The sequence below is a fragment of the Uloborus diversus genome, chromosome 9 (genome assembly GCF_026930045.1).
Source record: "Uloborus diversus isolate 005 chromosome 9, Udiv.v.3.1, whole genome shotgun sequence".
In the NCBI taxonomy this organism is placed as follows: Eukaryota; Metazoa; Arthropoda; class Arachnida; order Araneae; family Uloboridae; genus Uloborus; species Uloborus diversus.
This window is the reverse complement of record NC_072739.1, coordinates 30,196,741-30,215,231: the sequence shown is the minus strand read 5'-3', so window position 1 is coordinate 30,215,231 and position 18,491 is coordinate 30,196,741. Positions and strand designations below refer to the sequence as shown.

The following is an 18,491-nucleotide window of genomic DNA, read 5'->3' as shown; positions in this document are numbered from 1 at the left end:
TGCACAGTTGCAACATGAAATTATTTTCGCAAAACTAAAGGGTAGCATATAATGAACCATGCTTTACCAAAGGACATTGTTATTGGGAAAGATTGGCCACAAAGATGCAATAGAAATGACGAAATAAACATAGTTGAATGCAAAAATTTGCAACATCCATTTCAAAGAGGAATCCTATATACTTTACTAGGTCTTCCAGAGAAGAAAATTTTGAAAAGTCCAAGTCTCGCATTACATTTAGAAATGTCACAGGCAACTAATTGTTTAATCACCTGAATTGAGGAAACAGAAGCCTAGTGTTTTGAAGAATACCTGAAAAGATCCAATCAACTTAGCCCGAAAAATCAACATGAAGAACAGTATTGTGAAAATCAAACTGTTAGCACACCAGAGTTTGAAATCATTTCATTTAATTCTTGTTTGAAAGTTAAGAAAATGAGAAACCTACAAGCAAAAGTGCATCAATTGAAAATGAAACTAGAACACCCATTAAAAAAAAGAAAAAAAAGAAACAATAAATTGCTCCAAGAAAATAGACTTTTGAAGAAAAGAACAGAAATTGATTGAAGATAAAACCAAATAAATCATGAACAAGCAAGAGAGCTTTAAAAATATACAGACACCCAATAAATGTCAATGCAAAAAAAATGCAGAAAAAAATAAAAGAAAATTTACTGGACAGTCAAAGATGCTTCCAGGGAAATTGCTACAAGGACTCCATCAAGAAAAGCCAAAAAATTTGAAAAACCAAAATTCTATTACTCTTCATCGACAGTGCAAAACATTTTCATGCCAACTGGGAATACTGAAAAATTTACTTTTACTGATTGTCACACTTCGACGTCATATTGCGGTGAGTTGTAACACCGCCTAGCGGCAGAACAGAAATTTCGTACTCTTGCTAAGAACCATGTAAGAGGCACATCTCCAACAGAGGCGCTCAATCAACTATGAGCATAATCAAATTAAAACATTATCAAACTTATATACATCATTCATAAAGGAATATTATGTTCTTAATCATATGGGAAAAGACCTTAGTTCTGATAGTTTGGATAAGGAATATTTTATCCCACATTGTGCCATTTTTAGATAAGAAAGTTCCTCTGCACCATTGCGTGTCGTTTTTGATGCCACAGTCAAACTAAGCAATGACGTTGCCTTTAATGCCATATTGGTGGAATAATCCAGAATGGCGGAATAATCCAACAAGACATTTTTTCAATTCCAACTTGCTTTCGTACTCTCAATAAGCCTCTTGTGTCGATGTTAAAAAAATGTACCGGCATGTGTTGGTGAACAGTTCCAACAGAATTTTTTTAAAAAAATTGTGGAAATCAAGTATAAGTGCTCCAGACGAAATTTATACATTAACGATTGTCACAAATGGCACATCATGTACGCCATTTTTGGCCACAAGAGTTCTAAAGGCTCTTGCCGAAGATGAAATTCAAAACCTTCCCGACGTAGACCCAGTTTTACTCATTGACACTTACATTGATGGCATATTATCAGGGGCACATGATCTCCCTGCAGCAAAAACACTTCAAATACAGCTAATTGAATTACTGTGAAGGGGAAGAATGGAACTTTACAAGTGGGTTTCAAACAATGATTTTCTTCTAAACAACAATACCACATCAGAATACACGTACCAAACCAACCCTACCACAGTGAAAACGTTGGGAATGTTCTGGAGTCGCGATAAAGACTATTTAACCTTTAAGGTGAACAATGTCACACAACCACATTAAACAAAATGGAATGTTCTTTCAACCATCGCTAGATTTTCCTAGTCCAATCATAACCAAAGCAAAGATATTTCTTCAACATTTGTGGACACTAAAACTCGATTGGACAGACCCCATTCTGCCAAATGAGCTCAAAGAGTGGCAATGTTTTCTACAAACTCTTTCTGAGGTAAACAATAAAAAAAGATACATTCTATGTGCTCATTATGTTATTGTGGACCTACACAACCTCAGCGACGCTTAAAAGAAAGCTTACAGAGCAGTCATATATCTGACCTCAAAACCCACTCAAGGACCTATTCAGACATCTCTATTGTGCAGCAAGTCCAGAGTTTCGCCTCTAAAAACTCTGAATATCCCTTGATTGGAACTTTCCACAGCATTACTTCTGGCACGTTTAGTTGCCAAGGTGGTGCCTATCTTGGAAATTAATTTTAACCATGTTTACCTGTGGTCAGATTCCAGCAACACACTAGAATGGATCAAGATTCTTCCTGAGAAACTCATGCCCTTCCTTGCAAATCGGGTGAAGGCCATCACCACCTTGTGCCAATTCTGCCTGGAGACATGTTGATACGGAGAAAACCTCGACAGATATCTCGAGAGGTTCCACAGCAGCGGAATTAATCAAGAACTCCCTATGGTTCAAAGGACCTTCATTTCTACAATTAAACATTCTATCTCCACCAATGAAAGAATTGCTGGTTTAACCAACCAAAGCATTTCAAATCAAACTAAAGAATGTTTCTAAACTATCTTTATTAACTTTATCTGCATCAAACGAATTCCTTAACCTTGCTGCAGTGTTCATTCCGAACGTACGTAGACTGTGTTCGGGTCCAAATGGACCCAACATATCTAATTTCAATTGCTAAAGCCCCATTGATTTTCTGTTTTCAAATTTGATTATTACAAGAAGTTGTTTGATCTTGTTAGAAACTTTTGAACATAAAACACGCTCTTTATATGTTTCATTTTATGAATTTAATTCGAGAAAACACAAAAATAAACTATTAAAATAGTAATTCCAGATTTCGTCCAAATGACAACTAACATAAAATTATGTGTGTTCGCTAACATTTTAAGAAATTTACAAGAAACTTAGAAGTCTAAAAAGAAGGAGTTGAAAATTGAAACGCTGTACAACAATATAACATTTATATTTTTATGAAATACATAAAAAGACAGTTACCTGTTCATGCGACCATTTTCAATGAAATAAAATGATCATCGTTGAGTAACTATATCAACGCATTCTGTACATATTTGATTCAAATGTGACTTACATATGTATTTGCCACACTTCATACATGCATTTTGTACTTTATTGTCTGATTTGCACAAATAGCAACGACCTCTTTTTCTACTCGTGCTTGCCGTGTCCATTGTTTCGGAAGTAGAACTGGCACTGGCATTGTCTTTTGATTGCGAAGACATAATTTAGACATAATATAAGCAAGAATAACGTATGTTGTTTCTCTGATGTATGTTTTAAATCATATGGGTCCAAAAGGACCCGAACGCAGTATACGTAAACTTTTTTCTGACAAGCAGGGTTATGTTTCAATTAAAACAAAAAAATAACTTGAATTGTAAAATAAGAAAAGAAACAAATTCATGAAGTTACAACGTTATACCAATATTATTCAAAATTTTATTGCAGTATGAAATCTCTTTTGGGTCGAAATGGACCCGAACACTGTAGCAGTGTTTTAATCATTTGAAGAGTTTTTAACAATAACATCAGAAATTGAAGGCATATTAAATAGCAGACCTATAGTTCCAATGTCTTCACACCCTAATGACTTCTCAGTATTAATTCAAAGGGCATTGAATTCAGTCCCCAACGCAAGCCTTCTAGAAATTTTTGATAATTATTTATCAAGATGACAAAAAATCAAAGGTTACCAGCTAATATGGAAAAAACGGTTGTGTGATTATTTAAATCACTTGCATTTGAGAAATAAATGGAGATTTCTTAAAGACAATAAAAAACCAAATGATATGGTCATACTTAAGGACCCAGGTTTACCAACTTAAGTGGAAATTGGGTCGTATAGAAGAAGTGGTAAGTGGAAGGGACGGCAAGGCAAGAGTAGTTCTAGTACATACTGCCACAGGTATTTTTAAAAGAGGAGTCAGCACAGTCTTTCTCTTGCCTATAAAAGGTCAATAAATTGGAAATTTATTTTCATTAATGTAATAATTGTTTTGAATTTAAAATAATAATTGTTTATGGTGTGTGTATATCTTCACATATGTTATTTTATTTCTCAAGTGTATTGAATTTATTCTATCATATATTGTTTGAAATAATTGTAATTACTTTATCATATTGATTTTTTTGGAATTGTTCATTTCAACGGCCGGAGTATGTTACGTCTTTGACGTCATATTACGGGAATTGTAATGCTGCCTAGTGGCAGAAGAGAAATTTCATCACTCTTGCTAAGAACCTTGTAAGAGGCGCATCTCTAACAGAGGTGCTCAATCAGCAATCAGCATAATCAAAATAAAACTTTAATCAAACAGAGGTCCGTTGTTTTTGTGCACTGCAAAACCATGCAGTAACCAAGTCTATCACAATTCAATGACCCCTACACCGATGAAGAAAAGGATCAACGGCAGATTAGGTTATGACTGTGAGGTTATGAATGGATGGACCAGCAGCTAACACGTGTGCATTGAAAATCTCAAATGCATCATTAAACAGTAAACAAATTTCTAGCCTCGTTGACTTTGGCTCATGTATTTTGCACAAAATGCAAAATGCTCTGAAAAATGGTCTAGGAGAAATCGATTTAAACATTGACAACTTTGCAATGGATGTTCATACATGGTTCAAACTTTCAGCAAGCCAGACGAGAAGATTTTCACCATGTACAAGAATGGCCATGGTTAACTTGACTTGTCTGTAAAACAGAAAAGCTTTGAGAATATTCCTTTTCATAATTTTTTAAATAAGTTGTCATATTGTTTTCCTATACAAAATAAAAACATCATAACTGTCTTTAAATATCCAAAGCGCTTTTGCAAAAGAACCTTTAATTACAGAGAAGTTGCTTTATCGCATTATAATGACATTCCATGTTTATGTAATGATGTCAATTTTAGAAATTTCATTAATGCAGATTACAAGCATGTTATCACTGGTAATTTGGATATCGTCACAAACATAAATATCAGATAAATTTTGGCACTAAATTCAGACTAAAAAAATTCCTGCAAACCTCGCAATGCAATTTATGTTTTTAAGGAAAACGTTTTACAATTTATTAAGAAAGTTGCATATTCACACGCTATACCTTTCGAGGCTTTCCAGAAATGGAAAGATCATTTAATTGCAGAATTTAAAACTTTTTTCGTCAAACAAATTAACAGCAAAGAATACCATTACCAAAATTTGAAGAATGATGGCATCGAATACATAAACAATTTGAAAAAAAAGTTTTATTTTTATTCCAATTGACAAAGCAGCCAATAACTATGCTATCATTTGTAAACAATTTTACATCAACAGAATCTTGCAAGAACTTAAATCTTCATTCTATTATGTTAAATCTAATCTAAGAACGGATAGTATTCTAAAGCAGTTTATTGCATACAAAAAGCACTGCAACTCCAAGTTTTCTTACAACTTTCTCATCTCAAATTGTCGATCTTTGCCTTATATTTTTATAATACCTAAATTCCATAAATCACCAATTAAATTTCGTTTCATTTGCTCAACAACTGGAAGTTTGAGTAGAAATATCAACATCAAGTTGTAACTTATTTTAAAACAAATTTATGGTTTTTTTTTTCTTTTTTTTTTTTTTTTTGAAAAACAAATATATGCACGCTAGCTACTTTTGGAGTATTGACAACAGCTTTGAAATTATTAGAAAATTACTATGTACACCCAAATCTGTTCATACTTTTTACTTCGAAAATTTGTTTTGTAACATTCCTATTGATGATTTATATAAAACTCTGTTTAAACTTTATGATACTTTTCATATTGTTGAGGAACTCGGAATCGATGAGAATTTTTTCGTCAGTATTTGCCATTTCTGTTTTTTCAACAATTTCAATGATTTTACTTTTAAACAGGTTCATAGAATTGGCATGGGCAAAAATTACTCTAGCACGGCTGCCAATTTATATCTATTTTTCTACGAATTCAAGTACACGGTTCAGCATAACAAAAACAATATTTTTAGATTTATCGAAGACATCTTGATATTCAACAGTAACTTGGAAGAGAAGTTCAATCTAATTTACCCCACAAAGCTTACAATTAAATAAAGCCAATGATGACGTACAATCCGCTAATTCTTGGACATTTCTTTTAAAATCGATAATTCTGAACTCTTCACTGATATCTGCGATAAAAAGGATAATTTCAATTTTTTCACTAAAAGTATGCCCCATTGTTTAGCAATCTGCATAAGAAAGTTTTTATTAATATAATAATTGGACAGTTAAGAAGATTTTTCAAGATATGTAACAACAATGTTCAATTCAACAAACAATGTTTCAAATTTGCTGCGAATTTGTACTGCTACAATTTTTATCCTGCCAATTTTACCTTCTTTTATTGTAATTTATTCAAGAAATCTTTTAAAAAACATCGACAATTATAGTCTCAGCCCAAATAACTGTGAATGGCAACAGGTCCACTGGATGGCTTGCATGATAAGAAGCGCTCAAAACCTTCTGCAAGGGAGGGGTTTACTTGGAAGCACAGCCTTCGGTTAATTGTTAGAACCGGCATGGAATTGGATTTTGTGTAACTGGATGACCGATATCTTGGCATTTTTATGTTCTTATAATAGAATGGGTAAGTTTTCTGTTTTCTCTTTTTTTGCAGGTCAGAGCTGGGGGGTTGGATAGTACATGTCAGCATTTTCAAAAAATGTGTCACCTTTTATGATACTCATTTAATGTCAACCAGTTCAGTTGAAATAAGCAAGTAAATTCTTGCTAATTTGATAAAAATGCAAATACTCGCTGACTTGTGCGTTATCGACCTCAATAGAAACCTGCAAATTAGTATAATATGCCAACTGCTCCAGCTCTTTGATAATGTAGCAGTTACTGCCCATTCTATTGTTCAACTTTACATATTTACATGGTTTTCAATTTACATTGTTAATATTCTTTTGAGTTTCTTGTTGTTGTTTAGTACACTTGCCATTGTGCTACCTACGAGTGAGACTTTAAATAATATATGTAATATACATTTAATACTATAGCTGCAATCAGAAAAGTTTGCAAACCCCTAGTTTATGTTCCTTTTTAAAGACATGCTACGGTTTCATCTGCTAGCTGGAGATCATACTTTTCATTTTATAATGATGAAAATTAGTATATATACATACTAATTGCTGGAACAGAGCAATACTACCAGTGCTTCTTGGATAAATAATTAATTGTTAAAGGGATTTAAAAATAAGGGCTGAATAAACCATTTATTTTTTTTTGTGCCAAGTATAGATATATTGTAGGTTCCGCTTGTTCTGAAAGTAGTCTAAAATTATGCAATGTCCTGGAATTGTCCTAGAATTTTTAAATTTGAACTCCTACTCCTGAAACTGTTCTTTACACTAAACCAAAAGGATGCAATCAATTAGAAAATACTTCCACAGAACAAAGCTAATGCAATAACATCATCAAATAAAGAAGCTTAGAATTATAAACTACAAAATGTTTCAAACAACATTACATTTTCCACAAGGTTTCATTATCCAAGTACTGGATGGGTTTTTGCGAAATTCTTCCACGAACATGTTGTAGTCGGCAGGCAAAATAAAAGTCACTGGTATGAAATCTACAAGAAAAAAGCGACAGTTACTAGCTTAAATATTACTAGTTGTAGAAAAGTTCAACAATAATGGGAGTTGGAATTTATGGCAGCAGTTAATAAAGCAAAAGACCCAACAGTAAAACACATCTGTTAATGAGATAACTAATAACGTCTCACAGCCAAAGCTGGGAATTCAATCAACCAGTACGTGAAAAAAAGCTTAGTTTGAAAAGAAGTGTAGGGGTTGAGATCTTGTGAGCTCCTATGCAACTTAAGCCCTGATATTTACTAAATCCCTAATGTTTGGAAAATAAAATAGAAAAAGAAGTAAATCTGCTGCTGCAAGTGTCAGAAGGCTATCTGGAATTTATTGAAACTATCACAGTTTGAAGAAAACAATTAATGCATTTAAAACAAACAGATCCCCCCCCCCCAACATATTAAAAACAAACGGCAACGGGAAAACTTTCCGTCTGCACCAATATGCAACTGACAATGCAGGTAAAAGGAACTATTGTTAGATAAAATGCTAGTAACATAAGTAATGATTCTCACTTCCTACTGTACAATCTTTATTATACTTTATCGTATCTGTATTGTGTTAGTACTTACTGGCATTGTGCTTTTTCCCCAAATCCAAATTGGAATTTAGGAGCTGAGCGTTATCTCACGTTTTGTGATCTGTTTGCCTGCAGATGTGAAGGACAACGAGATGTGTGGTATGTGATATTGTAAAACGAGATTCAATCGAGTTCTCATTCCTAATGTAATGAAGTCGTCAGTATTTAAATTAGATCTCTCAGCTCCTTTCGGTAAGTAAAAGATGCATTTATTGATTGGTATCGGTGAGTGTCCAATCAGAAGAAGATGAGCAAACAAATGCAAATGAAACTGGTAGTATAAATAGTAAGCAATCTTAACCACTCCTTCTTCCACTTCTTGTATACCTGTTAGGTGATAAGCCAGATAGGAGTAGCAGAGTATCTGATCACTGCCTCTATTTATAGGTGGGGATTTTCCTCAAGTTATATTCTGTTCATGTTCTTCTAAGTTTTAATGGCCAATAATTTATTGGTTTATTTTTAAGAAGTTTACATGTCAACTGAATGTTACTGTAAATAACACTAAGCCAAACCTGCAGTGTGTTGTATTACTTCGGCTTGTAAAACACGTTTTAGAAATAATCATCTCCCGGGAATCAGCCATTTGGCTTCTCGCCATTTTAACAAGTTAGTTATGAGTATGCAAGTGAAGCAGTTGGAGGTGTGACTTACCCTATCAATGCCGGTTGGGCCAATTGAGTTCCATATGTACAGCAAGCCTTGGCACAGTGTCTTACGTGGCCTTGTGCAAGTAATATGGAAATTAGGAGAAGCAGAAAAGAATTGTGTGCAACGTTTTTGACACTTGCACTCCACGATCTGATATGATGTTGTCTGGTCAGTTGTTTACTCTTATTTTTCTCCATACAATGGGGTATTTTTAGGACTTCGTTTTTCACAGAACTGGTCTCTAAGATAATAGGCGATGAATCTCATTGGTGATTTTTTTTTATCCCGGCCGCAAATAGAAACAGTGCAAGGTTAGTATAAAGCTTTTAACTAGATAAATAGTTGACCATTGTATGAAATGTTAATTTATATTCAGAATGTTTTTATTTTAATTGTTAAAAACAAAATTAAGGTATTTGATCTTTTAAAAAGTTTACAGCCATTTCTTATACACTGCTAAATTCACGTATAAAGGAAATTATTAGAAATGGGTTTCATCCTATCATGAACTATAAAAGTTATATTCTTTGAGAATTTGCTTCATGCATCAATAAGGAGAAATCTGGTCTGACTAGTGCATGTCACCATCCATTGCTAGAATGAAGGAAAATGTTCCCACCTCATATTACATTCATTGCATTGCTCCCAATTTAGAGTTGGCTGTGACTGATGTAATAAAAAACACATTTATCAACGGACTGTTTGACAAAACCATTAAAGGGATAATCAAATTTTACAGCCGTTCTCCAAAACATAGATTACTTGTTGAAATGAAATTTTTTTTTTAAACCTCAGCTGTTCAAATGGGAAGTGTATTGCAAATAAGGTGGCTGTGTAGTCAACAAAGAGTACTGTCAGCTCTAAAAAAGATTTTTTATTTGACTGTCCTACCTCCTCAGAGTGCTGAAATTGAAAAATGTAATGAAAAATCGGCCAAGACTAAAGGGTACCTAAAAGAACTAAAGCTTGTTGGCTTTGTTCAAACTCTTCATTATTGGCTGGATATCATTGATATTTTAGCAATTGTGTCAAAAATGTTTCAAGCTGACAATTTTATAATTTTGGATATGATAACTTTAGAGGCTTCTTGTTTACAGTTTCAAGCTCTGCAACAAACTGATGGTTCTCACATGAAAGCATTTAAAGACAATTTCAAGAGTAATTTCTTTAAGGATATTGAGCTTAAAGGAAAAGAAATCCAAATTGAAGACCTTGTTAATTATGTATTGCAATGAATTGACAACAGGTTTCAAAAGCTTTAAAGATCAAGCAAAATTTCACTATTTAATATTTTTAACATTAACTATTGGCCAAAACCCTACTGCTTTATCTACTTCCCAGTAAGCAAAATATCTTGCCTCAGTATTGCATAAAGGTTGACATGCAAGAAAAATCATCTTGCATTAATGCTGCCTCAATGTTGTTATGTTACTCCCTTTATGCTGTCAGCAGGCTGCCACAATATTGGCTGACAAGGTGTATGCAACATAATATCAGGAAAATATCAAGGTATGCTGCTTTTGTAATATTGCATACGTATTGACATGACAGGATAATATCAAGATGTTGTCATGACAGCATAAAATCAAGGTCTAGGCAAGATGATCTTGCTTTTGTAATATTGCATACGTATTGATATGACAGGAAAATGTCAGGATACATTGACATGACAGTATGAAATCAGCACGTTTGCAAGGTGTTTTATCTATTTATTTCTTTGTATTATTTTCACTTGAAACTCGAGAATTAAATTTCATTCTGTAATTATTTCTGTTATTCTTCAAGATAGTTTTCTAGCCTAAGAATATTTCCTTAAAGCTGACATCTGATCGGAAATTCATATAAAGGTATTAATAGTACTCGCAATTTAATTTAAAAAATGAAAGTTTCATCGTTTTGCGTAATACTTGACTTATTTTATAAATTCATGCTTCTAATTGTATTATAAAGACATAAAATGCCTAGTTAGGAATAATTGCGGAAGTTTTTATAACACATTTAAGAATAAAGAAAGCAAAATAATAAATAAGTAAATAAATACAATAAAGTACATTTCCAAATGGATGTCAGCATTGAAAATATCCCATGGACAAAACACATGAATTTATCTTAAAGAATAACATAAATAACCATTGAATAAAATTAATCTTACTCATGAGTTTGAAGTGATAATACGAAATTCTGGGCTTCATGTCCTTCGTTTCGAAGTCTAGGGACGAAAAAAGTTATTTTCGGCCATTTCTAACATTGATCGCACATCGTCTGCGATATGACTTGTTTAGTACTATATTAATAAACAAATGCAGTTATCAGTCATTCATAAGTTATTCCTAAAACAATACTATTCCACACTAATAACTAAGCAACCAACTTAACGAAGCCTAAAGAACGCAACGACAACGCCACGTGCAGCTCCTCTGAACCGACTGAAATCGTAGGTCGAAGGATTAAGATGTGCCAGCAATTCGAGGGACGCTGGGTAGAAAGAACTGTGCGCATGCGCAAGTATCAACGAAGGTCCACCTGTTCTATTGTGTACTAATTACCTTGACGGCGACAGCATGAAATCAATACATCTTGACGGCGTCAATATGCATGCAATGTTGTTATTGTAAGGTAATATCAATATTGATATTTTAAGATGAATGCAATGTTGCATACGTGTTGTTATTGTAATATTGCTTTTTAATCTTTAAGCAAGCTTTATGCAGTATGAAACACGTCAATATTGACGCCGTCAGTATAATATCAAGATCTGTCAAGATTGATGCAAGAAATTTTGCTATTAGGGTTATGGCAATAGTGAAATAGCTCAACTTTGCAGTCACTTTGGTCAAAAACTAAATGATGAAGAAACTCTTGACTGTAAGTGAATGGAAACGTTTTAAAGCAACTGACGACAAAATGCGGGCAATGTCATCAAACCTTCCGACTGTTTACTCTTTCCATATAAGCAGTAAAAAAGAATCAACAAATAATCTTTTGCTTGTGGAGATTATGCTCTGCATTTCTTCCATTACATCTGCATGTCAGAGGGGATTAAGTGCCATGAAAGAAATAAAAAGCCCACTCCATTGCAGTTGGTACGCAGAGACTTAGCAGTTTGATGAGAATTTTAAGCTATGGACGGAAATCAAACTCTGGTTGTTTAACACAAAGGAATGAGACATATTGATGCACATACTGTTTATTTAAACTTTTTTTTTAATGATTTTTATTAAAATATTTCTTGATACAGATACAAAGCTGTTATTTAATTTTTTGTTTGGTAAATGCTATACGACAAACGCAAATGTTTTAATTAATATACAATAAAAAAAAACTTAGTATGTAAAAATTTTATTCAAACATGCATTTTATAGACAGACATGCTTGGAAGTCATGCAAAATTTTTCTAGCCCTGGTCAAAGATAATATAGCTGCAATAAAATTCTTAACAGAATCATGCTCTGTTCAGCTTTGCGGTGTTGGCACATGGCGTTGCTTGCAGGTGCAGCAATGTTTCTTTCAGGCAGCTCTCCCCCGAAGGGGTGCGCCCCCCCCCCCCCCAAATCTGTATTACACTTGTTGTAAAGAGTTTTTTCTTCCAAAAAAAAAAGGAAATTATAAAAAGTTTGGAACTCTATCACAGGAGGAAGGTTGAAAAGGGGGGGGGGGGCAGGTATCGGCCTCTGTGGCCACCATTTTGTCACTGTCAATGGAAAGTCCCTCGCAGAGAGCAAACTGCTAAAAGCATTTTTTCCCTGGAAAAATACATGTAGTTATTTTTGATGCTCAACGAACAAGATATGTTACCCCTTTTTTGACTACCCTCTTTGGTTTGTTGGCCGTTTATTGTGTTGTGATATGGATGGGGTGGATGGAACCACCACTACCAAAGGAAATAAGGTATTTAATCATGGGTGCCCAGTGCAAAATTTTAAGGGGGGGGGGCTCAGACATTTTCCCCATGTAAATCAATTTTAGTAAAGATTAGAGTTATTAAAATTTGACATTTTTAATAACTTATTTATAAATGGCTGGAGAAGAATTGTTTTTACATTTTAGCGAAGAAAAACGTACTAAAAGCAAAAAAGGTAAAATTTCCAAGGGGCTTGGGCCCCCACTTGTCCTCGTACATGGTCGCCCATGTATTTAATGTTTACCTATAAGGATCGACTCTTGTGTTTTAGAAAAAATGAATTTACATCGATAAAATTTATTTGGTGCCGATGAATTGCGCGGGATGAAGTCTTTTATGTCATTACTTCCAAGCGAAAGCTTTCATTTTAGTTGCCTAGAATTAATTACTTATTCTTTTGCAAATACTAGCAATCTTTTCAAAGTATTAAGTTTATTTTAACGGTTATTATTTTTGAATAGTAAAGATTCTAGTACCCTCGTGTAATGTATTCAAAGTTTGTTGTCCTTCTTTAAAAGCCTGTTTTAAGTGTCCATCTTGATGGCTCCTAGTGCAGAAAATTGTTATTTATTTAAAATTTGCTATTTTCAAATGATATTTTAGAGTTTCTGATTTTCCTTACATTTTTGCTGAAATATAACAAACATATTTTCACATTAAATATTTTGAGTGTGTTAGTTTGAAAAGAGTTTTTCCAATTTCATTGGCACGTACAGTGGTGTTTGCCAGTATACAGATCCCTGCCTGGTGGAGTGATAAGTTTCTGTTTTATATCGTGTGTTACATTTTTTATCTTTTTAAATTCATTCAAAATAAAAAAAATTTCACAGGTTCTTTGGTTGTCTTAACTTATCAATGAAAAGAACTATTACATTGTAATTTAATGCTGACGCAGCATCAGAAAAAAGCCTCAAGCAGATGGAGACTCCTCCTCTACTCAAACTACAGCAATCGTTAAGCCAGTTCGACACTACAATAAACAATGGGAGCAAAAGTACAAGTGGCTGCAATATAAAGAAGAAAAAGGTGGCGCATTTTGCAAATTATGCCAAATCTTCATGCAAAATGATGAACAAGTTCCACCAAAGACAGGTGGACTTTTTATATCCGTACCATTTGTATCTTACAAAAAAGCACTAGGAATAAGTGTAAAATTAGAAAAACATGAACTCTTTAGCTCATACTGTCAGTGTGGAAATGGAAAATCTTTGGCTGCAAGCCTTGAAAAAGCCCATTCATACTCAAATTCTTTATCAAAGTGAAAGCGACTTAAATCGAAAATGTCTAAAATTTCTTTTGAGGGGTTTATATTTTTTAGAAAAAGAAAAAGTTGTTCATACTACAAAATATGAGAGTTTGATTGAAAATATTCTCGACAAACTGAATGATTTTAAGATGTAGAGGGAAAAACAGAGTGAACGATAAACTATTATGGCAAAGATAATGCTTGGTAATTGCTGGAATGTATCAGTGAGGTACTGAAAGATGAGTTGACAGAAACATCAAAAAACAAGTGTTTCTCCCTTTTGGCAGATGAAAGCACCTCTTTGAGAAATGAATCAGAGTTAAGTATAATTTTAAGAACCATGGAAGATAATGTTCCAGTAGAAAAATTTATTACAATAGTTAAAATACCTAATGCATTCGCTGAAACCATTGCAGACGATATCCACAAGGAGCTGATTGCATTTGATTCAAATTTTGACAACCTGATTACCTTCGGATTTGATGGCACTTCTAATATGGCAGGAAAGGTTGGAGGTGTGAGGAAAAAACTGTCAGAAAAAGCTAATTAGAGATTTTGTACATACACTGTAAAACACATTTATTGTCTCTAGCAGCAGCTTCTTGTAGAAATAAAAACAAAAACGTTAGAAGATTTTTTCGCATATTAAAGGATACTTATAAGTTATTCAGAAAATCCGAAAAGCGGGAAAATGTTTTGCACGAAATGTTAGAATTATTTAATTTCTTTTATTGTTTTTTTCGTACGTACATTTGAAAGTAAACACATTTGCATATTCTTTCTTATATATTTAAAGTGAAAAGTATCACTGTGAACCGTGAACTGTAAAATTCTGAATTTTGCAAATGTTCCGTACTTATAAGGTAAGGAAACTAGGTGTGTTTTTTTTAGAAGGTTCTGCCGATAATTTTGTTAGCTACAAAGCTCGTAGCCATGAAATTCATGTTGTACATTATAACATACTCGATGAAAGATTTGCTTTTAAATAAGTGTCTTATTTAGTTATCATGGTGGATGTAAGTTATAAACGCTATTAATGGTAATATATTCTTCAAAATCCAAGCCATTATAAATGATTCAGTTCTGAAAATCCCAGAATGCATTGAAGTAAGATGGCTGTTGCATTACCGAATAGTTAATGCTGTATTTAAGAGCTACAAATTCATGTTGATGGCTTGCGAACATATTCACAAAGAAGGGGCTGATCTTTCATGACTGGCAGGAAGAATCCTACTTGAAATCCGAAATCAAAGTTTATTTATCACTTGCTTTGTGATGAATGAGCTTATCAGTGCATTATCCAATCTCAGCACTAAATTGCAAAAGAAGAACTTGCATTTGTCTCAAGTAATCCCTTTATTACATTTGCTGGATATTGAGCAGCAGTGCGGAGATGCAAGTATTGACTTACAAAAGTATGCACTACAAGAAATTGCTACATTCCTTGAATCTGAAGTGCTTCTAATAGGCGATGAAAAAATAGAGAACACTTTCAAGGGTCTAAAAAATATTGTGAAAATGTGGTCGAAGAGCTTGAGAAGAGGTTTAATGACAAGTCAATAAATATCATGAAATTGCACTGCGTAAATTAATGTGTAATTATATCTTAAGTGACTAATTGTTTTTTCTTCTTTAGCTAGTGTAAAAATTAAGTACTAACAAGCAGAGACTAATGCCATTAGCCATCAAGTCAGTAAAGGGCTAGCTGGTGCTGCTGATTGGAACTTGCATCGTTCTAGAAAAATCGAAAAAGGATACTAGACTTGCAAATCCGAACAAGAAGAAGAAAATGTATAAATGCAAAAAAAAAGTATAAAACTTTTTTATTCATAATAAATTTGTAAATATATAAATTGCTCCAAAATATTCATTTTGAAGGGGGAAAAAACAAAGAATTTCAAACTTCCTAAAATAATAGTGGCTGCTTACCACTGGAAGCTCCCTATTAGTCATTAGAAAAGTTTTTATGACCTTGTAGCACATGAATGCAATATGTTTACTATTTTTTTTGTTTTAATGGCTTTACTTTTATCATTTAGAGAAAACATTCTTACAGAATTAAACTATCAGTGAGTAGAATAGGATGTTTGCATCTGATACTTAATCTTAATACAGTCAGGGCCTAGTTTAAGTGTAAGCATGAGAACCACGGGCTATGGAGCCCCCAAAAATTATTTTAAAAAATTTTCATAATGAATGCTTAAATTTGTATTGCACTACAAAATTTTTCTAAGCACTTTTACTCAAGTGAAAGTTTAAAAATTAACTTGTCATTGCTGGCTCTGTTTTAACAAGGTTTATGAGTTCAGTGGAAACTCAACTCTCTCCCATGGAGTGATTAAACTATCTGGAGTGACGTCTAGCGTAGAATGAGACCACTCAGATGTAACTCCGTGTTAGTATGGAACTCACTATTACTGCTTAAGGCATTTATTTTGTTTCTGTTGATTTACAATGTTTCAAAATGTTTGAATCTTTTGTAATTGTTTTTTTTTTAATGTAAGTTTTAAATTACAAATATAGAGCTGTTGATATTTATGGGGGGCTGATAAACTGATTAGCACCTAATTAGCTGGGCCCAGAGCCTGTTCTGAGTAGTCACATTTGGTTGGTCGGCTTGGTTGATTTTTTTTTTTTTTTTGGCGCAAGAGCCCTTGAAAGCTATACTGCGCCGAACGATATTTTATTATATGATATTTATTTTTCATTAAAGAATTAAAGTAAATAAAAGCGTATTTTAAAGAAGAAAGCATAAAACTTCAAGTGCTAATATTAAAAAAGTGCAGCAGATAAAAAACATTTAAACAATTTGAAGATGAAGACAAAATGGACGAAATAATATCTTGAAAAACAAAGGAAGGACGAAATCACATAATGACGAGACAAACACTAAATTAAAAAGGAGAATCCAATCTCCTGGAGGAAGGAGTTCAAATTGCGATGCGGTGGCTCCCCCAGCAACTCCTTCAAAGGTGGGTTAAAATTATTAAAATATTTGTAACGAATTAGATTAAAATTTGGACAGTTGCATAAAATGTGCAACACTGTCTGATTTACATCACATGTAATGCATAATGGAACTGGTTCATGACATAAGAGATATTTGTGGGTGAATCTGGTATGTCCAATGCGAAGTCGAGCTAATAAGACTTGTTCTCTCCTGGTGATATTTAATGATCCGAAACCTCTAGTGGAGGGCTGGATCGAATGCAATTTATTTTGCATTTCTGAATTCCACGTCCCCTGCCAATACGTGTTGAGGCTTACAACGATGGAGTTTTTGATATCATCAAAAGGGACACTATTATCGACCAGGATATTTGCAGCTCTGGCAGCTGAATCGGCTGCCTCATTGCCTGCAATGCCCACATGCCCAGGGATCCAACAAAAGGTAATTTGAAAATTATTTTGCATAAGGTTTTTGTACAAAAGATATGACTGGATGACGATAGGATGGGTTGTCACTTTTGTATCCGTAATGAAAAAACAATTTATCATTACTATCAAGTATTTAATTTAGTTAGTTTACATCAGCAATACTTAACATGCGACTAACAAAATACATACAGCTCACTGAGCATTCCTGAATGGCCTGGTCAAATCAGCCAAAATCTTGATGGAAGCTGATAAACTTATTTTTGTGCAGGTATACCCTCCAAAAAAGATTTTTTTCTCTTTTAGCAAACAATTGAAGACCAGTTTGGAGGAAGGAAAAGACTTAATTTAAGATATTCAGTGACATTATCAAAACATAGATATACAATTAGACCCCGCTTAGAAGGCCACCCTGCATATAAGGTCACTTTTCTAAAGTCCCAGCTTGCTGAATAGGAATTCTATGTTATGTATTATCAGATATATGGTTAGGTCATAATACATTAATCGCTTATAAGGTCACTTTTGTCTGACTTTTTTTAATGATTTCATTGCCTAATCGATTCACGTCCAAGAATTTTACGCAATATACGATCCTTAAAAAGTGAAAGTCATTTCTCCTATTAATGTAGTAAATTAACAGTAGAAAGTAAGTGTTACGACAGTGATACTAAAATATGAAGCAATAACGTGAGTACTCAGTATGTACATATCGCAACTTTTTACCAGTCATTAGAAGCCGAAGAAAATTTTCTGAAGATACTTAGAAACCATTGTGCTTAAACTAAAGAAAAAATGCATCAGTCCTGTATTAATGTAATTTTAAGCGAGGTAAGTTGCACATCCAGGGCCGTATTTGGAAGTGTGGAGGCCCCAGGGCAACAAAGGAGTGGAGGCCCCTAATCAGAGTTCGAAAAGATCATCATATTTTCGAAAATATCCAATACTTTGATATATATCAGAACATTTTGTATATATGTATATATCCCATATTTTTGACCCGTGAAAGTTAGGCTATTTTGTAAAAATTTCATTGTGGAGGCCCCGGGGCAGTAGCCCCGCCTGCCCTCCCTTAAATCCGGTCCCGAGTAGTAGCAATTTAACGAATATTTTTCTTGTGTAAATGTGCTTAATTTTCAATAATTTTTATGACTTCATT

At 33.6% G+C, this 18,491-nt stretch overlaps 1 protein-coding gene across 3 annotated transcripts in view; it reads right to left on the bottom strand.

Annotated features, from left to right (window-relative positions):
- The window catches only part of LOC129229428 (polyglutamylase complex subunit TTLL1-like), a 120,597-nt gene that overhangs the window by 75,445 nt on the left and 26,661 nt on the right, over positions 1 to 18,491 (bottom strand). For 2 of the 3 annotated variants that reach the window (XM_054863734.1, XM_054863735.1), the window contains exon 5: positions 7,459 to 7,563. The exons of the other annotated variant lie outside the window; for it this stretch is intronic. In XM_054863734.1, coding sequence (XP_054719709.1) covers positions 7,459 to 7,563 — 105 coding nt within the window. The remainder of the gene's footprint in view (positions 1 to 7,458; positions 7,564 to 18,491) is intronic. 3 annotated transcript variants of the gene reach the window in all.